Raw genomic sequence first — 25934 nt, 5'->3', positions numbered from 1 at the left:
TTTTTCATCACTTAATGACTGCATCATTGTTAAACGATAGACAGGCTAATTTCGGCCTAGCCTTGATTTTCCAGTCTCTCTTCTGAGTTAGGTTGTAATGTAGGCCCCCTTCCACTCAATCAATAACTCGTTAACCAAACCAGAATAAATAAATTGAATATAAATGTATCCAGCGATATTTATTTTTATTTATCTTAATCCAGACACATAGGTCAAAAAGGTAATCGATAAAGTCCACAAGGTAGGATGATGCATGCAATGCTCTAAACTGAAGTAATGAGACGTTATTTGTGACACAGTATGGCAAAAGTATTAATAGACCTGTTATAAATGTTAATTCGACTTGAAACATTTCAACGAGCTAGACTTTGACGTTACCAGTCAGCTGACCGCCACACACCAATAGCGTGGCTGCGACGGACAACAGCCAATAGCGTGGCTGCGGACGGGCAGAGGCCAATAGCGTGGCTGTGGACGGGCAGCAGCTAAGCCAATAGAGTGGCCTTGGACGGGCAGCAGCCAATAGCGTTGCCGCGTACGGGCCACCCGCCACAGTCCGGTGCCAGAGGAGTTGTCAGTGCTTCAGTTGTGGAGTATTCCGAGAGGGAGTGGGTGGGGGACGTCTGTGCGATGCCGAATAAAACGAAAAAAGAAAAGGTGAGTTATATACAAGAACGATGTTCAGAGCGAGAATAACAAAGTGAGAATAAGCGTTACTTGTAGTGGAAAATACGTTTTTTAGAACACTCGACATGAATGAACACAGTTGCCCCATCACCTAGCGAAGAGGCCAGCCTACCCACATCCATCAGCCGCTAGGTTAGCTCGTAGGTTAGCATTTTTAGGGTATTTTTAGGTTCTACACAGACTGAGCAGTTGTTTGTTTTAGCACATTCTTTCAAATCATGGGTTATTGTGTGAGATGGTTGCACACGCAAAACGCTCTCTTCTCGAGTGACGTGTCTTTTGCAGACGGTGGGTGACTGGCCACATACCTGCCAATGTGTTGCTATTCGTGGTCAGCCCAGCTATATTTGGATGGAACCTATGTGTAAAATATTTAATACGTGTGTATCCATATTGCCGTGTCCCCATCCAATGTACGACATCCCCTTGAGTGGTACATAACGGTTTGTCGTTTTCCCAGGATCCCTCCAAGTCTGGAAAAGTGGGCAAGGGTGGAAGTCAGGAGAATTCAGAGCATGAGGTAGGCTAACTGGAGACATTTACCCACAGTCCTCTCATGTGCGACCAGACGACACTGATCTGTTCCACATAGACAACCACACATACTAATGTATTGTATTGTATTGTATTGTTTGAATGACATTGTTTTATAGAGAGTGTTTCCAGATCAATTACCCTAAACAAATTATGGATTTTGATGTATGGATTTTCTTGCCCTGACCTAGAGTAATTCAACTTAATTGATTTATATGTTGCTTTAAATTAAAGCAAAAAGAGAAAAACATACCCTTTGGCAATTCCTGAACTTTAATTAATGCATTATAGAAAATTCAGCAATTCACTTGTGGACAGGCAAACAAGTTGTGTCAATTGTTATTTCTGTTTAAACGGACAGGCAACAATCCTTTCATAAGGATCTCTGCATTGCTCGGAGATTTGTCGTCATCTGCTGTTATCTTCCTTCCTTTGTGTTTTTTCCTAATCTGTGGTACACTCCCTCTTCTGAGGCAAGCAGATCTGCTAATGCGTCAACCCAGTGTCAAATTAAAACCACTATTCACCACCCTGCCGCTGCTGTTGTAGCTCCTCTCAGTGAGCCCTCAGCCTTAACCTCAGATTATTGTTGGCTTTAAGATGATGAGCATGTTCACGCAGAAATTGGCTTCTTCAACTTTAGTATTGGAGGATCTGTGTATGGGAGCTTAATCAAATGCACTGGGATATTGAACGGAGAGCTTTGATTAAAGTGTTTAGACGATCTTGTGAGATGTACTAATGCATACAACTAATGATTAACTAATTGCATGTTTCCTAGTGAACATCGCATTTCAACTGTAAAGTGCACACAGTGCCTTATTTGTGTTTCTATATTCTTGAGGTTGGGTCAGCAGCTGGCCTGCCTCAGGGTAGATTTTCCCCTTCATGTAATTAATACAATCAGCCTTACAGAATTTCCCCTGTTTGTGAGCCATTGCTTTTGCCCCCATGACTTACGTGTCTTTTTGTGGTTATTAACATGCAACGTAAATTCTGTTCTAGTCTTGCTAGAACATTTTTTACGTGTTTATTTTTTTGATTGCGCATTTACAGATGCAAAGACTTATCTATTTTGCGTTAAGGTAGATAACCGGCAAGAATCATGGAGAAGATAAATTCTGTCGGGTCACATTATTGCATAATTCTTCCCACAATGAGGACCGTCTTGGCTTTATTTACCTCATTACCAGTCCGCCTGGCAAGCAGGGCCGACCACAAAAGCCATGACATAATTGCCTCAGATGGTTGCCTACTTTTTTTAGGTTTTAAGTTAATTACACAACCCCCTTTCCCTTGTGAATCACAGAGGAAACTTCACAGCTGCAGCTAGGGAAGCGAACACTGAGTGGTCAGGTCGTGTTGTCAAGTGGAACCTAACAGGCCAGTGGGACCAGCTAAGATGCCACCTAGTACATTCATTAGATTCCACAGTGGGTCTGCCCAATTCTCTACAGGGCTTCTATTGACTCCATAGACAATCGTGAATAAGAGAACAGCAGATGTTTGAGTCTTCTCCACAGGTTGCTCGTATGGGTGATAACGGAGGTGTCCTAAAATAGATTATGTTGTGGTTTTCTATCGTCAATGTTTTGGCTTCAGCTAAATCAGGGGAACTGTGGGTCTAGATTAAGTTGTTGTCTAGTTTATGAACAGGATTAACTCGAAGCCATCATCGTTTCTTCTGCATACCAGACGTCTGTGTTAACGTTGAGTATGCTTATGTAGGGATCTAACGACAGTGTGTTTTTGTTTTTGTTTCTGAGGAAGTGTGAAAGAAGCACTCACTTCTTTTGGTTTTGCCGTCACTTGATACCGTTATGCATGGCAGATCCTGCCTGGCCCTAGTTCAATGCCGCTGACATGCAAATTTTCTACCCCCTCAGTCGGGCTCCAATAGGAAGGGCGGCAACAATGTCCCTCCCACCACGCAGCTGCTGAAGGGGAAGCAGCCAGTTTCCCAGACACCTGTCAAAAAGGACAAGAGGCAGAGCTCCTCTCGCTTCAGCCTGAGCAACAACAGGGAGCTGCAGAAACTGCCGGCCTTCAAAGGTATTTACCTCCCCAAGTTCACAACCCTCATGGCCTCAATGGCTCCCGGACACTACTGTTGGCAACATACAAAATATCCACATTTTATAACTTGGGTATATATATATATATATACCCCCAAGTTATAAAATGTGGATATTTTGTTTATCATTTAAATGTATATATATATCATTTAAATGTATATAATAATATATACATTTTGTCATAATTGACAACAAATATAATTGATTATCAATTCAATGAAGAAAGATGTACAGAAAAATATGATACTGACGCAATATCTGAGTTGTATCATTTTTAATTAGACTTTAATGTAACAGGGATACAAAATCAGATTTTAAATGAATTGCGACCTCTCACGTTTTCGCCAAGTAAAGAGGCCAAAAAATGAACTGTGAAAAACATCCAAAGCATCCTCTCGCACACAGTCAGCATTTCGATGATTTCTCTTGAACAATGATGTCAAGTCCAAGCTTCCTCTCGTACTCTGAAAGCGCCTTTGTACACTTCTCTGATCTGTGCAATGTTGCATAACATTGCATAACCTCACGTTGCATAACATTCTAGGTTAGGTTAATGTATTGCTTTCGAAACAACTATTGGGAAACGTACATGTATGCACTTGGATCACATCCAGAAGCCCATGTCAACATCAAATCCTGCAGGACCCCCAGACATCCAGTGTTGTACTGGAGTATTTCAGGAGATCAGATGCTCGCACTCTAAGCCAACTAATGTCGACCCCTATGGCCACATAGTCACCCATGCTGTTATTTTTTTCATTTGTCCAGCGGCATTATGTTTGGTATGGCAGAGGGATAAAGGAGGCATTACGCAAGACATGGAAACTAACAGAGGACATAGGCCTACATGGTGTGGACTTTGCTGTGGATTTAACCAGAGCGTCTATATTTAGTGGTAATCCCGAGATAAGGCTTTAATGGCATGGCACTTGCATTACAGGCTGGTTTTGAGCCATACTCTTGTCCTGTCGCACGTTTCTTTCTTTGATATGCATATAAATATATATGTTATAGCACTTCACATGCATTGTATCCTGCAGGCTGTTGTCTTGGGCATGTTGTGTAGGGTTTGACCCTACATGCATCTCGCGGTGGCACAGCGCCTCAGCTGGATCACTAGCGCCACTGCAATCAACCTTTTTATTTGAAGGGAATTGGAAATTATGCTTTTTAATTCCGATTCCCAAAATGCTTTGTATTATTATATTTTTTATTATAGGTGCCCACTACTGCCCCCCCCCCCCCCCTCAATTGTTAAATTGTCATTATTTTCCGTGTCAAAAACAATGACACACAGAAAATTGTGTTCTGCTGTAGAGCATAAAAAAAAACACATTGATGCTATAGGTGGCATTAGCTCTTGATTGGCCTTATACCGAACGTTGGATGAGACCATTTATGTTGGCACCACGAGTCCTATCGGAATCGTGGAGAGGACTAAACCCCTCGGTGCCCACAATTATTAGTACTGTGCACAGGCAAAGCAGCACAGTTCACAAGCCCATCAATGCTGTGCACACGCACATCAGGGCTGTGCACAAGCACATCAGTACTGTGCACAGGCAAATCATTAACGTGTACATGCAAATCGGCTCAGTAAATTAACTTATTGCACTTCACAGTAACCTCAGCAAAGCTGCTGGAAAACAATCGTAGGCTAAACCACTGAAGGGTAAATCACTGCTGGAGCAAACAGGCTTAACACCAGAGATGGACTATGAGGCTTCATTTGCTGACATAAAAGATAAAGAAGTTAATACTAAGTTGAATGGAGACTTATTGTGTTATAAAACAAACATTGTTACTGGGTGAGATCCAAGAAGCACAACGCATGGTCATCGCCCGCAGTCCCCCACGGAGCGGTCAAGGTCAAAGGTTAGCTTTGACAATCACTTCCTCATTGCAGTGTGCAATGTACACCGGGCACTTCTGCTGCCTTTGCTGTAACCCAACACGTACATTTATATATTAAACGCTGGAACGTGACCGTTGCCTATGCATGTCAGTCTAATTGCATCGTAACTATTTTGCTGACCTACTGAAATGTTAGTGGCTGAAGAACAGTTTGCTCTTTGTATTTTTTGGCTAAATAAACATAATTCACTTTCAAATTTATATTTGTCAAAATAAACATGTAAACAATAAACAAGTTCAGAGTGCCTTCCTAGACTATAGGTCTATTTAAAATGAAATAGGCTAAACACAATCTGTCTCTCATGTAATACTGGAAAAGACAAGATGACTTTGCTTTATGGTGTGGTCCTATATTAACGTATAAGTCTGCAGAGGTTACATAGATTCCAGGAGAAAGCTATACTGCCTTTTCTGTTGAATAAATCAAACTATGGGTCTATATTTCCTGGTAAATGGAGTTGTTTGTTATCAACTGTGAAGTCACACCAATCCTGTGAATTGGGTATAGTATGGATTGACCATGCCTGATTACTTTGTAACTTGGAAAAGCTAATTTGTCTTGCAGCGAGGCTATTCATGCAACACAAATTAAATCCAATGCTTTTAAATGATTGGTTTGGACACCTATTCTTTCCTTGTGAGGGCCTGGTATTCCTTGTAAACGCCTCATATACACCAGCCCACCAGTAAGACCTCTGCGCTTTCAGTCGGCGATGTGCAGTGATTCAGCAGTGCTCCAGTATCGGGATATAGAGTCAAGCTGTGAGGCTGTTGTTTTTGTCTATTTTAAGAACGATAATTGGGGTGGCATGAAAATAAACATTTTCTGTGACTCGCTTGTGACAGCCTTGAGAGATAACCACAGTTGTTCTGCCTTCGGGCAAGGCACCGTTGACAGAGCTGGGTGTGATCCAGGTCTCAGCACAATCAGGGCATGCAGTCAGTGTTCCCTCGGTGGGCTGGTCCGGTGTGTTCAGAGTCGGGCGGTGCGGAACGGAAGTTATAAATGCGGAATAAAACCAAGCTCTGGGTTTTAATCGTTGTGTTTCAGTTCTTTATCTGCAGTCCGAGATCCTGGATGACGGCTTCTGAAAGTGGTGATGGAAGTTGTTATCAGTATCGTTCATGCCCAAACAGGCACTGCGCTCGCGCTGTTTTCATTCCAGGCATATTTCTGCCCTTCCTTGAGAGTCCTTCAATTGAGACGACATCAAAACGTCCGATTTGGTTGTACTTTTTTCTATACTGAGGAGTACCCTTGTTGCTTTCTCCATGTTTCCTAGCAGAGACTAACACTGCTCTGTTTGTTGTGCCAGACTTAAAGTTTAAGTATCTGATCTCTCACTACGTGAGAGATCAGATACTCAAACTGTAAGTCTTCCCAGTTGAACAATTCAAAGCCTTTTTTAAACGACATGATTCCTGGCTGAAAGTGACAGAGTAACGAGGCTTGTAGAGGGCTGTTCCCTGTCTAAATAGATCCCAGCTGAAAGTAAGCAATGAACCATCTCAATTTGTCTCCACCTTCTGGTTAGAATGGCATTCACGTCATCAAATCCCCCTTCTATCAACCTCCCAAAGAAGCAGGCCTTGTAGGATTTGTTAATCAATATTATCATGGAAATTCCTATGCTTTATTGTGCCATGCTTGGTTTTGTTGTGAGCTCTACAAAAGGGTCAAAACCCTTTTGTTTTGGGCTGTCACTAATAATAACGGAATAAATTTGATTATTTAGGGATTTCGATTTTTTTTCCTTACCAGTTTGAAAGTGCTGTGGGAAAACCATGCAACACTTATTCAAACGTGCATCCTCAAATGTAATGTATTTCTGGCCTTTAGGATGCTTTTATTTTTTTCCTTGTACTCAACGCAGGAAAATATGGTAAATTGCTGTTTTTGACAGGACCATTGTTAGACCAAACCAGGGTCTTTCTCACTGCATAATAATCAGGTGAGGTGGTGGCAAGAAAGAGTAGAATTTCAAACGAAGCCCCCAAAAATGTGTTAATTAAGACGATCTGCTGCTTTTCCACATACAAAGAAACACAACAACGACAAAAAGACTCCTGATGCCTCACAAGTTGTCTTCCACCGCGTTGCTCAGAATAGCCCTGACCTCCGAGAAAAAGAACTCAGGTCTGCTGTTTGCATGTGCCAAAAAGAAGCAGGGGGGGGTATTTATAACAGAGTATTGTGTGTTGCAGCTTAGTCTTTGTCAATACAACAGATCTTTTGATAGTCAGTTGTCCCCCATGACTAGGGGGCCGGCCCAGCAATATAGAGCCCTTCATTTAGTCTGGCCAGACCACCCATCTTTGGCTTCAATGTCTGTATGGGATAACAGGTCGAAATCTGTGCTTATTTGACCTAATTCTTATTGGTGGATCTCAAAACGGTGTATATAGTTCTGGTAGAACTGACCGATTTTGATGAATAATGCGACTAATGGAGTTAGACTGCAAATGCTGATGAGGAAATTGCACACGTTGCTTTAACAAATGAGCTGTTTCTGTGAAAAACCTACAAATAAAGAAATATTGAAATTGGACCTTCCCTTGGATGCCTGAATACCTTTTTGTATACAATTATTAATTAAATGAGGCATGCATTTGTTTTGAGTAAGCAGAAGAAAAGGGTTTTGACGTAACCATGTTATGATTAAAGATCAATGGAGACTCATTGGAGAATAAAATGTGTATTTATGCATGTGTTTATTAATAAAGCGTTATTGCTGTGTTCAAAATGCATTCATATAAACTCCTATTGCTGGGAAGTGGCCTTAAGAAACTGCTGAAGGATAAGTGACATACTCGGCACACACTATTGTTTTTATAATCTGAATATCTCCGACTGCCTGGAATGGAGGAGGAGGCTGATCAAACGAAGTCATGAAGCTTATCTCGATTCATTCGGATGACCACACACATTGACACTTCTGATAAATGTCAACGTTCAAAAGGTGAACAACGACGCTCGTAAAGAAAGGGGAACGGGTGTTGTGGTTTACGGTCGCTGAGACAGTGTTATTCGTTGCGTCAGCAGAGCATCCTGTGTCGCCTGCCAATGCACTTCCTGCCTTTCTTTTTGTGTCGCCTACACCTGGGCTCAGGGTGTCGTCCCGCAGAGCCATCTGCCAGGGGAACGTACACACACACACCCCCACGCAAGAACACACCACAACAGACACGCTCAGTCCCTGTCCCCTTGGCGCTGGTTACAGTGATGTATGTCGAGCACTGGTCTGCCGCAGCCTCTTGAGTTGTTTGTTTGACATGTGGTGATTGGTTTTGCATTATGTAAGCTGTGCTTCCTGTGTTAATTTGAGGCCTGCGTCAGTAAGCTGCAGCTCTCGGGCCTTGGATTGTCTTTATTGTTCGTATTGGCCACTGTATGGTGTTCATTTTATTTCATTTCACTCCATTGTTTTCAATGTTTGTTCGAGACCTCACTCCCTGTGTCGTATGGCTGGGTTTGATTCGTCTTGACAGTGAGGGACACGACAACGCCCCCCCTCCTCTCTGTTGGCTGGCCTCAGTTTGGAACTGGGTGCGGTCTGTTTTTTAGTGGTCTTTATTTTCTCATCCAACTATTTAATGTACAGCCTTTCACCCGCCTGATTTACCAACCTGTAAATCACGGCCTAGCCTCCGCTCTCCAAACCTCCTCTTGCAACAATCACAGTGGCCGTCACTCCTCCCCCCCAACGGGGCCCCCGGCCAATCCCATCGCGCGTGTTTATTTATTCTGACGGGGAGGCCCATGTGACTGCAGCCGGCCAATGGGGTGGCCGCTGTGGGCTATGACGTCACTATCTAGCTGGTTCCCTTCAGCAGCAGGGGAGCTTCATTTTCTGCTCGGTGTTTGTGCTAAAATGGAGGCTGGCTCGTCGCCTTAGCACGGGCTGCCCTCTGCTCCGCTCCCGTCCAGCCTCGGCACCCTGATGTTGGCATGCGCTAGAGCCGCCGACGACATGGTACTGGACGCGTCTAGCTCCAACGGGCCCTTCCAGCCCATGGCCCTTATGCATTTTAGAGGTGAGAATACCTTCCGTTGCTACTGTGTGTGTGTGTGTGTGTGTGTGTGTGTGTGTGTGTGTGTGTGTGTGTGTGTGTGTGTGTGTGTGTGTGTGTGTGTGTGTGTGTGTGTGTGTGTGTGTGTGTGTGTGTGTGTGTGTGTCAGTCAAAGGCAGGCTGGCGAGGAATGTCGTTTCCCTCAACAATCCCTAGCTGCTAAATGCATGTTGCTGTGAGGATAATGGCTCCGGGGCACTGGGGCTGGCTCGCTACAGACTTTTCTAGAGAACGGGGTGGAGAGGGGTTTTTATGTAGTGGTCGCTGTGGCCATAGTATTTCAGGGGAGGCAGGGGGATGTTTGTGTTTGATGCGTTAGGCGTTCGGCGGAGTGCTGCTCAGCTAGCTGTTAGCAGCGTGCGAGTGTGTGTGTGTGTGTGTGAATGTGAGAGAGAGAGAGAGAGAGGGAGAGAGAGCGAGGGGAAGGGGGTTAACGGAGGGAGGAGGGCTAGTTTTACTGCCTTTTCTGCCTCCCATCCCCCACCAAGACTGCTGATGTCAAAGGAAGTGGGCTGGGATTGTGTTTGTTTGAGGGCCGTATGCATCGGGCTGAGTTTCCATTTTACTGATCAATCTAATCCTTATTGACCCACATCGGAGCCCCTATTGAGAGATTATTCCACCTTTTTGAGTCGGTATGGGGGCGTTTGGTGTAAGCCTGCTGTTTCATGAATGAATGCTCGAGTTAGGGCACGAGCCTGGCCCACACTCACTGTGGATTTGGGAGTTAAACAGAACCCTTTACATTTGAATATGCATGATCACTCGGTCGAAGCCCGTGGTTCTTGTTGTGCTCTTTATCGTTTACTTGGGTAACATTGCAGCTTTATAAAATCGTACACTGCCCTCGGAAATGATGGACCCTCGTCTACATTCTACCAGCACATTCTACCAGAAGGAGAGAGGGCTTGTTTTCCAGCCTGACTATGTGGCAGTGGCGGTCTGGCCTCGGGGTGGCGTGCGTCGAGTCGATACCTGCCTGCAAGCAGGGACCTGTTGGGGAGTAAAGGTCAGGCTGGCAGCCATGCAGTGGGGACTGTGTGGGAAGTCTACAGTTGCACAGCGTGTTCCTCAATATTTCAGGCTCGCACAGAAACCCCAGAGCTGTTGTGTAACTGGAGCAGGCCTGAGGTCGAGCTCTGGGAAAACGGTGGTAGCGTGAGATGTGACACACAGGCACACGCGCACACACAGAGACACGCATACAGAGACAAACACTCACAGAGATGTGTACACAGGGACAAACACACATACACACAGAGACAAGCAGACACGTACACACAGAGACATGCATACAAAGAGACACGCACACACACCCACAAACACCCAGGGACGCACAGACGCGCGCGCACACACACAGATACGCACGCACACACACAGACACGCATACAAAGACACAGACACCCAGGGATACACACAGGCATGCACGCACACAGACAGACAGACAGGCACCAGACAGACACGCACGCACGCACACAGAGACACACAAAGACACGCTACATTAAGGTGGGCGTGCCTTGCTCAAAAGCAACCGGTATGTTGAATGGAATGGTGGGTAGTGGAAAGCTTTGGAAGATTATTCTCCTTGTTAAAATGCAAATGTCAGTATGACTGGATAAGTTAGTTAAGACTCTTCACTCAGTTCAGTTGGTCATCAAACACTTCAAGCCCACTGCTTAACACTTGAGAGAACATTGATGGATATGAAAACATTTCAATGTTATTGTTTAGGACATCTTGTGTTCAGAGGCTGAGTTACTCAACATCTGCCTATTTCTGAAATCCGGCGTTGCATGAGAAAATATGAAGACATCTACATATTCTTGAAACGTTACACAACCTTACCGCATTTATATTGTATTGATCTCTTAGCATTCAAGTTACTTAAGTCATATCGTGAGCCTCATAGCATAACTGCATTGTTAATGTTTTCAGGTTCATCTTGTATTTAGCTTCAAATGCATAAGTCAAGTTGATGACTTCGGCAGATAGTGATTATGGAATGTAAAAATAGCACTCTGATTGGCTTAGGATATAGCCAATGAGGCACAGTGAATAAACAGCGTTAGAAGAGTGGAGTTAGGTTAGATATCACAATTTGGAGTAAATATGATTCAGCCAATTGTGCTATGAGGCTAAAGATATGCAAACACACCTTGTAATGAGCAGCCAAACCAACAGTAACAGAAAATTTTAATATTTGTATTTTATGAGCCTGTTAGCATCAAACTGTTGGACACTTTTGTTAATAAATTACTGTAAAGGGAAAGGTGACTAAACAACTCCCACAACATTTAGCAGTTTAATGTCTGTTTACTAGTAATTCATTAATCAACCAATCATTTCAGCAATCATGGGTCGCCTCTCATTACCACAGAAATGTATTATGGATTGACGTAACTCATTGATTGGATTGTGCTACGTGATAATGGGATTTAATCCCTGGTTTGGCTGACCCACCAACCCCAGTAATTGAGAAAAGTACTTTTACCTGACTCACATAAGCCCAGTCTTTCACACTGGAAGTGTTGAATAAATTCTCCGTTACTATCTGCGATGTACCTCGGGTGTGAAGTTTTGTTTTGTGGGAACATCCTTCATTGTAATTTATTTTCACATTCATATAGTTCTTGTTTTGCGGACGTGTTGATTTCCTGAATTTTTTTCCCACAACACTCAAGAGCTTGTTTGTCATGCAGCAAGATAACCATTTTACCCAGATGGTGTGTGTGTGTGTGTGTGTGTGTGTGTGTGTGTGTGTGTGTGTGTGTGTGTGTGTGTGTGTGTGTGTGTGTGTGTGTGTGTGTGTGTGTGTGTGTGTGTGTGTGTGTGTGTGTGCGCGCTATAATATAGATAGACTGTAAATATTTCCAACTAACTCTCATACTGATAACACATACTGACATGTATATGATACACCGATGGCGGACAATATTCCACAATCAAAGGAGCCTCGTTGTTAAGCAACCACGGTCGAAGGCGGAAGCCATCTTTGAATCGCTGTTGACCTCCCCTAGACCAAAGTCCTGCTCTGAACATGTCGCCATGGCGATGTTCACATACACACATATATTGTCCGTTGAGATAATGGACGGCTTTCGTGGACTTAGTATCGGCAAAGGATTCACTGTTGCTAGGGTTATGGTCTCGAGTATACGTCACTCTAAAATGCACATTAGCCATACTATAAGACTATAATGTGTGTATGTATACCAGCCGAAAGAGTTGGTCAACTAACTATACGTATTGTGTGAGTGTGCTTGATTGACAGGTGGTTTGATCAGGGTTTGGTTGAGTGATGTGTGGTAACCGTAGGTTCTCCATGGCCGGATGGTGAGGCAAACCAAGTGGTGATGTCTACACACTGTGTGGCTTCTGAGGAACGCTGTGTTTGTTTTTCCTCTAGCCCGATGGCCTGCTCCATTAGCCCTATCGGGGTGGCCTGAATTAAAACACTGTTCGCTTATTCTGAGCGGAGCTGCTCTTCCGTAGCAGAGATTCGAAAGTGGATGTCCGACATCCCTGCAGTGAATGAAGGGCGTTTTACTTCCCATTTTGACCCAACCTCAGATCTTACCAACTCTCTCAAATCACGTTCCACCGCTGACCTTTCAATAAGAAAAAAACGGATGTGCTCCACTTCAAAATGGCCAGGGCCTCCTAACACTCTGTGGCTCTAGTCTGCCTGTACCGTGCTCTGGAGTAAATGTCATGTCCTCAGTGTGGAGGTGGGCTCTGCGTTGACCTTCACAGCTTACGTGATAATTCTATGAGTAAGCGTTCTGATTGTTTTCTCTCGCCACCACCCCTCCCATGCTTCCGGGCCGGGAACGATCGATTGGCAGGGGAAAGCTGTTGAGTGGGGAAGTCATGCATGCTCCCTGGCACTAAAGAATGGGCTGCCTTGTTGACAGTGATGAGTGTGCTGCCGTGTGTTCTCGTAATGGATCTGGAGGGGTGTTCCATCCCATTTGAGAAGGACTCTTGTCGGCACGATGGTGTAAGGCATCAAGCACTGAAACGTCGGGTACGTCTCCTCTACGCCACTGCAAAGTAGGGGAGTGCCCCATGGCCAGGAGGGGGTGTTTGTGAAGGAAAGCCCGAGCAAAATGTGTAATCCTGTTCCTTGATGCTTCATCATGGGTTCTGCACTTGTGACATGGCCCGTAACCAAATGATTGCAGTCGGGAGGAAAATTCAACATCACCGGGTTTGGATAGATCAGCAGTTGGGTTTCAATTGCTTGTTTGCTTTTAATTATTTTTAGGAATGATACTACCCCGAAAGCAGGCGACGGTAATTTGTGAGCCGTGATTAGGGATTGAGCCTGACTGCGCTGACCTTATTAACGATGGTGTCGCTCGCCCTGTAATCCATCGCTGGTGTTCTGCTCGGTTTTAAATATGATTAGTGTCCGGTCTAATGAGGTTTCTTACCTGTCCCCTTTGGAGGTTTCGCAGTTAAGTTAACGGTGATTCGGTAGCCTGGGAACCAGACAGATTTGGCGAGCTCATGTTTCATTTCCTCTGCAGACGGGACTGGCGTCGCTCCCGTGCAACCTGGTATGAAGTAGACCGACCAATCACAACCGTTTATCTCACATGATGCGGGATGATGATTATGATGAAGGTGCAGGGATGGCTGCCGCTGCTGTACGCCGGTCTATTTGTTACGCTATAGAGATGGTAGTAAAGGAACTCAACGGTATATTTTCACTAAAAGAAGAACGGACGTCTGTATTTAAGCTTTTGCCGAGGAGAAATATCTTATTTTTTGTCCCTTGCTTCAACTTTTAAGTTATGTTTGTTTGGTCTGTGCACGTTGGTGCAGCCCTTTGGACATCGAACATGAACAGGGAGGTTCAGATGACAGGCACGTGATTTGACTCCCTACTGCTTAGAAACAGCATTGGACAGTTGGCTGACGGTAGATGGACGTTCACACAGCTATTTGTAATCTGCAGTCAGAAAGGATAATTTCTTAAGGTTCTTTTCACCCAACATTTTTTAATGGCAGTTCTAGGTGAAATATTTGCATGTACTATTTATTTAGACACACAGCAGACTCCTTTACCAAAAGGGAGTTTTGTAGGATGCATGACATGTCATTAAGGAGCTGAAAGGGTGAAGGCTTGTAGCTGAAGAATGACTTCAACTAAAACTAAATGCCTGTCTGTGTTTTGCTCTAACAACATTTCGTTATTATTCTGTAACAATGACAAATAAAACTGAACTGAACTGAGGTACACTGTGGAAATTGGGGTTTAAACCACAACCCTTCGTCTAGGACAGAGGTCAGGAACCTATGGTTCTGGAGCCATACTTGGCGCTTTCAGTGATTGCAAACAGCTGACCATAATGCTGAAATCATATTGTATTACCAAAAATAAATGCAATTTTAACAAAAATAATGTATACATGTCTTCAATTACAAAGCTACATTTCATTGGCAAAGTTACAAAGCTAGGTTCATATCCAAGTCTGATTCAACATCTATTTACCCGTATTTAATCAGAGTAGATCATAAACTGCTAGGAAAGGGAACATCATCCTTCTTTCCAGCCCAAATAGTCCAATATCCATTGAATGAATATCTTGCCTAAAACATTTGAAAAGGAATTGTGCAAACTCTTCTTTAGCTCTTTATCATCCATCTCAAGTCGTTCATTTATCTTATGGATCTGCCAAATTTAAAGGTTCCCGACCCCTTGGCTATGATCATAAACACCCAAGTTGTACCATGGCCCCCTATGACATACAGGATAACGGTTAGGATGATGTGAATAAAGAAATTGCTTAAATTATCTGCATATCATTAAAAAAAAACATTCCATCTCCTTGCATGTACCCGTCACAACTATCTGACATTATTCATGTAAAAAATACTACTAATACGTTTTGTGGAAGAAAAGTCGAGAGGTAGTGGCGAATAGATATTCGCCACTACCTAGGGACCAAAGAGAGAGACGACAGCTCCTGTTAGGATGGTCCTGTTACACTCCACAGAGGACGAACTGCGTGTTCATTCACGGGGGCATAACGTCGTCCGCCCTCTTCTCCCCGCAGATGTTCCCCCGGCCGAACAGGAGAAGCTCTTCCTCCAGAAGCTGCGGCAATGCTGCGTCCTCTTCGACTTCCTGTCCGACCCTCTGAGCGACCTGAAATGGAAGGAAGTGAAGCGCGCTGCGCTCAGCGAGATGGTGGAGTTCATCACGCACAACCGGAACGTCATCACGGAGCCCATCTACCCGGAGGTGGTGCACATGGTGAGTGAAGTGGAGGGGGTGGAGGTTGTTGGAGGTGGGGGCTGTTTAATGCAGCGGCGGTGGCCTGAGGGCGATGAATCGGTGGGATTTACTAACGGAGACGTTTATATTTCCGTTAATTAGCGTATGCTCGGCTGCAAGGCAGAATTATGTGTGGATTTTATTTTGAATGAATCAGTTTGACACACAAACAAGGCTATTTTTATATGGATTTAACATGTGAAGAATGATGTTTCTAAAAAAACCTCCTGGGTGAAGACATCAGATTTTTGAATAAAATTCTCCAATATGATGCTCCATAGCTCATACTAGTGTTGATGCGGTAAAATATCAGCAACATGTTTATCAAACCATCGGTTAGACAAAATTGCTTAACTTTATCACACTAATGAACAAAAAAAACAGTTTTACTTTGATTGTTCCCCAAGCCAAGCCGCTAACCTGGGGCAGTACACAACGATCGCTTGGTTCCTGAAGATACATCAGTGGCTGAACAAACCTTTGTATTATGGTCTGCCTTGTAACACCATCCTTTTGATCTTTTATTCAATTCCTCCGTCGCAGACTGAAGCCACGGCAATCGCCAGTGGCGTAAATACTCCCTGGCTATTTCCGATTCGTATAGCTCCAGCCTTACTCATGAGCGAGTCATGAGTAAGAGAGTGTGACTAAGACCCTGGTTCCTACGGGACTGAAGTCGCTGAACCATACACGGATAGTTCAGTTGGTAGCGATTGAACCATGCATGGTTTTAAATCTCCTAGATGATGGTCATTCTGGTTGTCTACAGTGGATACTGGACGGCTGATGCAAGTAGTAGTCTTGGTGTGTTTCACTGACTTTTAATTACCGTAGTGAGGTTTTCACTGCAACATTGTTGTGGCTGACGTGACCACCGTCCTTCAGTTATTATTACGTCTGAATCGGTTTATTGATGCGCTGCTCCGAAGGCATCATGTGGCCAAGTTTGCTTTCAACGGCATGGCTTAAAGCACTTTGATGTTTATCAAAGCCTTTCCTCGGTGCCACGCGGTGACCTGCGGACGATCAAGGTGCAAATGTGGCCTCGTTCTTAACCCCGGCCGCTATTTGATCATTGCGGCAGGAAATGCAAGGGAGCTGTCGAATCAGCATGAAAATATCCTCTTACAGGCCTGGCAGACCCTTCGCCCATGGCGCTTTGAAGTCCAGCGGTCCCTTTAATCATCAAAGTGGGGACTTTGTCAGGACATCTTTTATGCTCATAAGTGCGCGAGGGTCAATCTTTGTTTTTTGATTGTATTTTTTGGTTATTTTGTGTTTCCCTGGTCCCAGTTCTCGGGGAACATGTTCCGGACGTTGCCCCCCTCATCCAACCCCACAGGGGCGGAGTTTGACCCGGAGGAGGACGAGCCCACGTTAGAGGCTGCATGGCCACACCTACAGGTACGTGATGTCACACCTACAGTGATCATGTGACTACTACAGGTAGGTCATGTGACTCCTACAGGTAGATCATGCGACTCCTACAGGTACGTGATGTCACACCTACAGGTAGATCATGTGACTCCTACAGGTAGATCATGTGACTCCTACAGGTAGATCATGTGACTCCTACAGGTAGATCATGTGACTCCTACAGGTAGATCATATCAGACCCTCACGCCTCGTTTCCACATGCGTACATTCTCGTATGCGATCCAACCGTGATATATGTTCAAAAAATTTAACTTTTGCGGAGATACCGTATGAAAGTTTTTATGTTTTTCACAAAACATGTAATTACCTGGCAGGCCAAACTCCTCGCCGATCTCTTTCCAAGCCTGGTTGGTTTTGTTTTTATCTCTGTATATGTCGATCCTCATGTTCCAAAGTACCGGTCTCCTAAAAACGGCCATTATCATACGCTCCCCCATCTTTTGTCCGTAAATAAATTCATGTCCGTACGTAAAACACTAGCGACTCCTTCCGTAAATTTACGGAAGCACGGATACGAAAAACATACGTATGTAGAAACGAGGCGTCAGGTAGATCATGTCACATAATGTGACCTATAATAAATGTAATAAAGTGGCATAGTATATCCCCCAACACACACAACACTCCTTATGTTTTATTGTTTGAGTGACTTCCTTGTTCGCTCCCCTTTCCGGCAGCTGGTCTATGAGTTCTTCCTGCGGTTCTTGGAGTCACCAGACTTTCAACCAAATGTAGCCAAAAAGTATATCGACCAGAGATTTGTCATGCAGGTAAGCATTTCCTTTTTATTTTCTGTTTCTTATTTGAATGTAAAATGTAGATACAAAACACTTAACATATACAGTCAGCATTCGTCAAGCTCTTTCGGTTTCCAAAAATGGAAAAAGACACAAAATTACGATTGCTGTGTTTCAGTCACGCTGTAGTGGTGCCTTTTCATTTCATGTTCTTCCCTGTGTTCATCCTCACAGCTACTAGACCTGTTTGACAGCGAGGACCCCCGCGAGAGAGACTTTTTAAAAACCACGCTCCACCGCATCTACGGGAAGTTCCTCGGTCTGCGGGCCTACATCCGAAAACATATTAACAACATATTTTATAGGTGCGTAGCGGACGAGGAGGGCTCATTAAGGACATCTGTGGTTATTTACCCCTACTGGAGGCTGATGGATTCTCTTTGTTAACCGCCTGTGGGTTGATTGTTGTTCGCAGGTTCATCTATGAGACTGAACATCATAACGGAATAGCAGAGCTACTGGAAATATTAGGCAGGTAAGAACAGGTCAAGCTTCTATGGCTCCCTTCTATTCTTCTGATTTACGATTTCTAAAAAAGATCACGGGTTGAGATAAGAATCTATAAAATGCAAATTATGCATATAAATAGCCTCTTTCACAACAGGCTTCTCCCAAATATGATTAAATACATAAAATGACAACCAGCTGGTTTATTAATAAGCTTAATTTCAGTCTAGAATTTCTTCTTGGTATAGATATTCAGTGGAGCACGGTGGTTCCCAGTAAATCATTTTAATTTTGACTACAGAGTAGTGACCTATGCAGAGAAAGTAGCGATAGCGAAAGTGAAGTCTGCGTGGCCTCCAAGCAGAGCTTCTTGGTACGTTCCTTCATGACCTCTGTGATCTGATCTCTTGCAGCATAATCAACGGCTTTGCGTTACCACTAAAAGAGGAGCACAAGATATTCCTTCTGAAAGTTCTGCTGCCACTGCACAAAGTCAAGTCTCTCAGCGTCTATCACCCACAGGTCAGTAGTTACGTCCATGTTATGAGCCATCTCAATACACTCACGGCCTTCATTTGTCTGATAATAACCGTTGCATCACTTACTTTCTCTGTTAGCTGGCCTACTGTGTCGTTCAGTTCCTTGAGAAGGACAGCACTCTCACAGAACCGGTAAGCCTTTTGTAAGACTTTGTATTTCGCTCAGGATCCATTGACTCACGAGGCCAATGATTACCATGTTATCCCATTCACCGGAAAATCATTTGATTTGGACAATTGGATTACAATCTTATTGCCAAAACTGTATAGATGGATTTTAGTGTTGTGGCTGGTTCAAACAATCAAACACAACCCTTTGGGTATGGGATGGAGCCCCCATGACAAACCATAACCATATATCCAAACCATAACATACATCATAACCATTACCATACATCCAACCCATAACCAATACATCCGACCCATAAACCATACATCCTAAACCGTGGGTACTAAGGCTCTGGTTTCTCTGCAGGCTGTGACGGCGCTGCTCAAGTACTGGCCCAAGACCCACAGCCCCAAGGAGGTGATGTTCCTCAACGAGCTGGAGGAGATCCTGGACGTCATCGAGCCCTCGGAGTTCGTCAAGGTCATGGAGCCGCTGTTCCGACAGCTGGCCAAGTGCGTCTCCAGCCCCCACTTCCAGGTACCGAGTGCACGCTAGGCCGACGCTTCTCAAACCCAAGGTTGGGGACCGGGCTTATGTCCATGTGCAGTGTTGCAAGATTTGGCCAGGTTTCCACCCGATGCCAGTGTTGCCAGATTGGATGGGAAACCTGGCCCAATCTGGCAACACCGGCCCTGTGTAGCAAATAGCAGGGTTGCCAGATTGGGTGGGAAACCTGGCCCAATCTGGTAACACTGGTCATGTGTAGCCACGTCAGATCCTTGATTGTTTGGACCCGTGCGTCACGTTTGTTGATGCAGGCAAAAAATACGCCGCGTCAGATCACAGATTTTGCAATTTGCACCATAACACATTTCACATCACTCAAAGTCACCGAGGGGAAACTCCCTCACACACCCACTTGATTTTGAAACCAATATTAATTCTTCAATTCAATTCTGTGTATATGCTGTCCTATCTATGGAGGAGGGGTAGGGTACTTTCAAAATCGACCTTGCTCTGGCTGGTTTATCCAAATCGCCGTCCCTACCGTTAAAGCAGAAATCTCTCGCATCTCTGTTTGATTCTTTTTGGTGGCAACGGGGGCAAATCTATGCCGCGCCACTCGAAACAAAGCTGGGGAGCGAGTGTGTTTTGGTAGCACCGCCTGCCCTCAAACCAGCCCCTGCCTTTGGTTGACAGCAGGGCAGGAATGTCACCACCGAAACCAAGTCCTTGACATTTATCGTGCTGCAAATCAGTATGTGATATTGTATGCAAGATCCTGTACTGCAGGATCTTTGCTCACGCCCCCAATACGTGCCCCCCCCCCCCCTCTCCAGAAGGCTCTCCTCACGTCATCTGTGTGAAGCGCCTCTGGCCACTTTCTAGTCTTTTTCGTTTGGATTCGTTCGTCCCCAACTTCTTGCCGGTGAAAAATCCCCAAGAATGCATCATCTGTAAACATTAGAACCGTTACAATGGTGGCTATCTTTACCGGAGTCAGTGGGTCAGGGTGGATCCATGAGGGAGTTAAGGGGTGCTGGCGGGTACTGCTACGACGCCACTGACCGCGGCCTCTGCTCCTGTAGGTGGCGGAGCGGGCGCTGTACTACTGGAACAACGAGTACATCATGAGCCTGATCAGCGACAACGCGGCCAGGATCCTGCCCATCATGTTCCCCGCGCTGTACCGCAACTCCAAGACCCACTGGAACAAGTGAGTCAGCCTTCTCTCTCTCTCTCTCCCTCTCTCCCTCTCTCCCTCTCTCCCTCTCTCCGGGGCCTCTCTCCGCCCCCGCAGACCAGCGCACACGCTGCCACCGTCCGTATGGTCCGTGTGTTTATCGCTTTTTTTATATTGTGTCGCAGGACAATCCACGGGCTGATCTACAACGCTTTAAAGCTGTTCATGGAAATGAACCAGAAGCTGTTTGACGACTGCACCCAGCAGTTCAGAGCCGAGAAGAGCAAGTAAGGTCACACCCCTCGCCTCGCATTCTAGCATCGGCTCGAATAAACGCCATTCATCCGTGTTCACCCGCTACATGTTTTAAGTGTCTTTTCCTCTGGTTTGACGTTTTGTGCGGCAGCCTCTAACGGGTTTTGTAAATGTTGTTGTTTGGTCAGAGAGAAGGCCAAGTGGAAGGAGAGGGAGGATGCATGGGTGAAGATTGAGAGTCTGGCCAAGACCAACCCGCAGGTGTGTGAAGTTCATCCATTTCTCTGCACTCGTCTTCCCCTTCCGCAGGCTTTGAATAATCTCTAATATCTAAACCATGTTCATGAAAAACAGCCAGGCTGTCGGGTCTTATCCCATCTCAGTTTAAATGGACTCGTATAGCAGCGACGGACTACACCAGTTAAACCTCCTATCTCCTGCCTCTGAATCCATCTGGGGGTGACCCCTCGGAGTCCGCACGCGTCTCACCTCCGTCTCACCCCCCCCCCCCCCCTCCAGTTCCTGCTGTACATCGACCTGGGGGGCACGGGCTCCCCCATGGACATGGAGACGGACTGCCCCCCGCTGGACGACGTGGCGCTGCTGAAGAAAACGGTGGAGGAAGAAGCCATCCAGGTAGCCCGCCTGCGGAGGACACCCATGTGAACCCCCCCCCGACCCCCGACTCCCACCTACACCCCCACCTACACCCCCACCGCCCCTCCCCCCCCCCCCCCCTCCCCGACCACCACCAGCTGTGGAATTCTTTTTTTATTTCGTTCTTCCTTTTTTTTATGTTTTCACGTCGAATCCAGATCCAGCGGGATCCGCGCAAGGACCGCCCGCTCATGCGGAGGAAGTCTGAGCTCCCCCAGGACGTGTCCACCGTCTCCGCCCTGGAGTCCCACCGGCGGGCCCAGGACATTTTGCCCCTCGGCGACGGCGGCCACTAGGACCGCCGCCCGGTCCGGCAGAAGCCAGCATCAGCCGCCGGCGCCATTCGGCCGCTCGGGACGGCCCGGTCCTGCCAGCCCACCAGCCGCCCCCCAGAGCCGAGCCCCCCCCCGGCCTGGCCTCAGTGCAGGGCCTGTCAGGGGGACGAGAGCTGCGGGCAACGCTGGACTTTCTTTGCTTGACCGGAATAAAAAAAGGCGCTCCACCACGTTCAAAGGCGGCCGTTCCTTCTTCCTCCTCCTCCTGTTCTCCGCTCCCGTTCTCCTGGCTTCTTTCCTCTTTTGTTCAAGTGTTTTCCGCTTTGTTTCGCTCTCGGTTAACGGGGTGCAGTGCTGCCCCCTTCTGGTCATTTCTCTCAGGTGTTTTCTGTGTGATCTGTCTCTCTCTTCTTCTCTTGCCTCTTTTTAAGATGTCAGTGGTTGTACGGGTGACGCACGCTTGCCCCCCCCCCCCCTGCGCACCTCCACCTGGGATTTCTTTCGCATTTTAATTTAAAAACAAATCCATACAACACCAACCCATCAATTGTTTTCTTCCAAACAGCACACTGCGATTATCCCATACCGTGTCGTATGGTCCCCAAACGGCTTTATAGGTGTGTGTGTGTGTGTGTGTGTGTGTGTGTGTGTGTGTGTGTGTGTGTGTGTGTGTGTGTGTGTGTGTGTGTGTGTGTGTGTGTGTGTGTGTGTGTGTGTGTGTGTGTGTGTGTGTGTGTGTGTGTGTGTGTGTGAAATTCATGGCTGTATCCGTCTGTCCTCTAGAATGCACGCTTGGATCCAAACTCCTCAGTTTTGTGGGCGTTCCCCCCCGCCCCCCAAAGCATAGCTCTCCAGGTTATTCCGTCTGTGGGACCCCTTTCTGTGCGTTCCCTTGCAGGGGCCTAGTCTGGTGCCAACAGCGTTCTCGTTGTACCACGCAAACCCCCCCCCCCCCCGTCTGTCTGAAGCAGTCGTCCGTGCACAACTCGGGTGTCGGCTCATCCTTGTTCTAGCTTTTCTTTTGCCGGCTCTGGAGAGCAGCTGGAGATCTAGCTGCGGAAGGTGTTTACAGACCGTCCCAGGCCACGCTGGGTTCAGAGGTAAGCAGACTCTGGGGACTTGTGCTGGTGTCTTGCGGCTTATTCCCCCCCCCCCCCCCCCGGCCCCCTTTGTCCCCTAAGGACCACCGTGTCTCCAAAGCGCGGTAGGCTAGGGGCCGGGGATGTGTTGGACCACCGGCCTTCTTCTGTTCACAGTGCCTTCTGTAGTCCGAGGGGGGGGGCGCGGCGCTCGCGCTGACGATGCCAAAACTCACAGCGCAACGCAGAGCTCACGCCTTCTGGGGGGGGGGGGGGGGGGGGGTCCCACAAAACGGTTATGGTCCGGCTAGTGTGGGGGTGGGGTGTATTGAGAAGGGAAGTCTGTCAGAGGAGCTGCTCGTCCACCACTGCAGCGAGGAAGGACTTCCTGGTGAAACTTGAAGCAAAAGGTCGCAGGACCAACGACAATGACACACGAGAATATAACAAAAAAAATCCACAATGCTGTCTACCGCGTGGGTGTGTAGGGCTCCAGCACTCCAGTGTGCCTATTAATACAAGTTGGCAGCCGCCCCAAAGCACCCCCCCCCCCCCCCCCCCCCCCCTCCCCACACAAACACACACGCGCACGTATATATATATACAAAATGTATATAACATCCGTTGTAACTTTGGGTCACCTGTACTACACGTGGGGGGCAGTACCCCAACACTGCCCCCCCCCCCCACAGCTAAGCTCCCAGGATCCCTTGCAACCACACTGCTGTACAAACCCTCTCTCTCTCCAGAAGGCTCTCCTCACGTCATCCGTGTGAAGCGCCTCTGGCCGCTTTCTAGTCTCTTGCGTTTGGATTAGTTCGTCTCCAACTTCTCGACCGGCAAAACTTCTTGTCAGTGTTTTTTGACTGAATGTATTGCATACTGTAAATAACGGAAAAAAAACTCCCGGATCTTTTCTGTCTTGTTTACCCCTATCCCCCCCCCACCTCCCCCAATTTTAAAAAGGACATTAGCAGACGGATTAGAGTGCTAACAAACTGAGAAAACGTCCCACTACCTGAAGCCATGGTGTTGTGTTCACGGCCCCATTACGAGACATACGGTAGGGCGTGGTTCAGGAGACGGCTTCAACGAAGCCCTCTCTGGAGCTCTGCTCACTTTGGGTTTCACTTCTTTTGTTCTCTGAAAAGAAATGATTGTTGCAAGTGTCCTTTAGTATTTGTATTTGTACTACTCGTACTAAATGACTTCATCTAATATTGTACATATAATGTACTTTTATTTTGTGTTGAATCTATTATTAAATGGTAGATTTCATATTTTGTACAAAATACCTGGATAATGTACAGAATACAGAGGTTATTACGACTGCAGTCAGTTGGTAAGGGGCACAGACTTCAACACGTGAATATTTACATTCAGAACTGTATAGAATTTGGATAGTCGCTTTTTTTTTTGGATGACATAAAAAAAAAAAATTGAAATGTTGACATCTTTCCGTTTTGGGTTTCTCTTGGAAACGTCGTCATCCCACATGTGTCATCTTTGAGTGTGCTTCGATCCAAATCTCCAGTGATGTACATCTATCTATATACAGTAAATAAAGAGAACATGTGAGTTTTATATTTTCATCCTATACCTGCTGTGTGTTTTTAATTTTCTTGCCATTTCTTTAAATTATTTATAATCGATAACTTATCTTGGAACGCAATTGGTTCATTTTGTTAAATTAGAGTTCAACTGTCTTTCTGAGCGACAGTTGGAACTTGTTTTTCAGAGTTTTTTCAGACAAAACCAACACGGTATATTAACGACTAATGCTAAACGATGTTAAATTATAAACGTGTACTAAACACACAGCATAATGGTGGGAAGAGGGGGCTGAAAATAATGCATGGCACAAGGAACAAATATTTGATGCAGTAACATTAACTGTCATTCACACAAATGTAAACTATAAATGATGGCAGGGTGAGAGAAACGAAATAAATATTGACCACGTCCAAAATCAATTTAAATACATTTTAGGTCTATGGTAATACATTCTGGGGAGATGGTCTTAAAATAATGTTGCAGAAAAAGGTCTAAAAATAGAAGAAAGTGTGTAATAATAGTATGAGTCTTGAGTCGCTTCTGCATTCCACCTAATTGTTGGCCTTTGGCGCCATCTGGTGGATAAAGGTCGGAATAAAAAAATGCTCCATAATGGTATGTACAGTACACCCTTTCCTTAACATTAAACGCCACAGTCCACGGTGACTAATTATTTTAACGAGGTGTGTGTGTGTGTGTGTGTGTGTGTGTGTGTGTGTGTGTGTGTGTGTGTGTGTGTGTGTGTGTGTGTGTGTGTGTGTGTGTGTGTGTGTGTGTGTGTGTGTGTGTGTGTGTGTGTGTGTGTGTGTGTGTGTGTGTGTGTGTGTGTGTGCGCGCGCGCGTTGTTTGCTAACTACTTGCACCCATTTCCCAAGTTATATCTTCTCATCCTCGCCGGAACCATGAAAGGTAAATAATCACAATTGGCTGTCCACTCCTACACACAGGCACCTTGTTTGCGTCAACAACGAGTAAATAGTCAGCAAACCTTTTCCACTGATGATTCATAAGCAGAGCGCATGACGCACTCCAATCAGCCTAATTAGCACACAGGCGGTAATTTTCACTGAGAAACACCGGCATCATTAAAGGGGACTTATTATACCACCAGGTGTGAGTGTGATTAGCCTTACAAGCCGTTTTGAAAATCTGCCTAATATGACATCACTAGTGGGTGTGTCCACCTAGATCTGTGCTGGATAGATCTATCTACCAGCCTACCCAGTGGACTGAAGTAAACATTGCTCATCTATCCAGCACAGATCTAGGTGGACACACCCACTAGTGATGTCACAGGGCTGCCAAGCCTCACGCTTTGAGTGTGACAGTCACGCAATTTGACCCATTCTCACACCACACTTGCCATTTCTCACGCTTATTTCCCCATTCATTACTCTATTTTTTTTTTCTCATGATAATAAGCTTTGGTCCTCGCGGCTTCGAGTGGTTATGTAGTCGCGCGGTGTCCACTTTGCGATGTATACGTTTGACAGTTTGTAAACAATCTCCCGCGACCTGCGCGTGTGAGCGTCTT

General features: G+C 45.8%; 1 protein-coding gene across 2 annotated transcripts; it reads left to right on the top strand.

The window, feature by feature from the left end:
* The first annotated feature begins 518 nt into the window (after positions 1-518).
* LOC132450212 (serine/threonine-protein phosphatase 2A 56 kDa regulatory subunit gamma isoform-like) lies at positions 519-24443 on the top strand. 2 transcript variants are annotated; one of them, XM_060042263.1, is made up of 16 exons: positions 519-657; positions 1148-1207; positions 3108-3273; positions 15347-15546; positions 16861-16971; positions 17682-17774; positions 17976-18106; positions 18217-18276; positions 18662-18770; positions 18866-18919; positions 19263-19433; positions 20486-20613; positions 20766-20867; positions 21024-21096; positions 21355-21471; positions 21651-24443. In XM_060042263.1, the coding sequence occupies exons 1-16, from the start codon at positions 631-633 to the stop codon at positions 21786-21788; spliced, it is 1740 nt and encodes a 579-aa protein (XP_059898246.1). In that variant the 5' UTR covers positions 519-630; the 3' UTR covers positions 21789-24443. The 2 variants fall into 2 exon arrangements, with proteins under 2 accessions (XP_059898246.1, XP_059898247.1); XM_060042264.1 differs by lacking the exons at positions 519-657; positions 1148-1207; positions 3108-3273 and adding an exon at positions 9045-9245.
* The last annotated feature ends 1491 nt before the right edge of the window (positions 24444-25934 follow it).

The sequence above is a fragment of the Gadus macrocephalus genome, chromosome 21 (genome assembly GCF_031168955.1).
Source record: "Gadus macrocephalus chromosome 21, ASM3116895v1".
NCBI classification, from domain to species: domain Eukaryota; kingdom Metazoa; phylum Chordata; class Actinopteri; order Gadiformes; family Gadidae; genus Gadus; species Gadus macrocephalus.
Note: the sequence above shows the minus strand (reverse complement) of the source record. Positions and strands in the feature narration are given on the sequence as shown.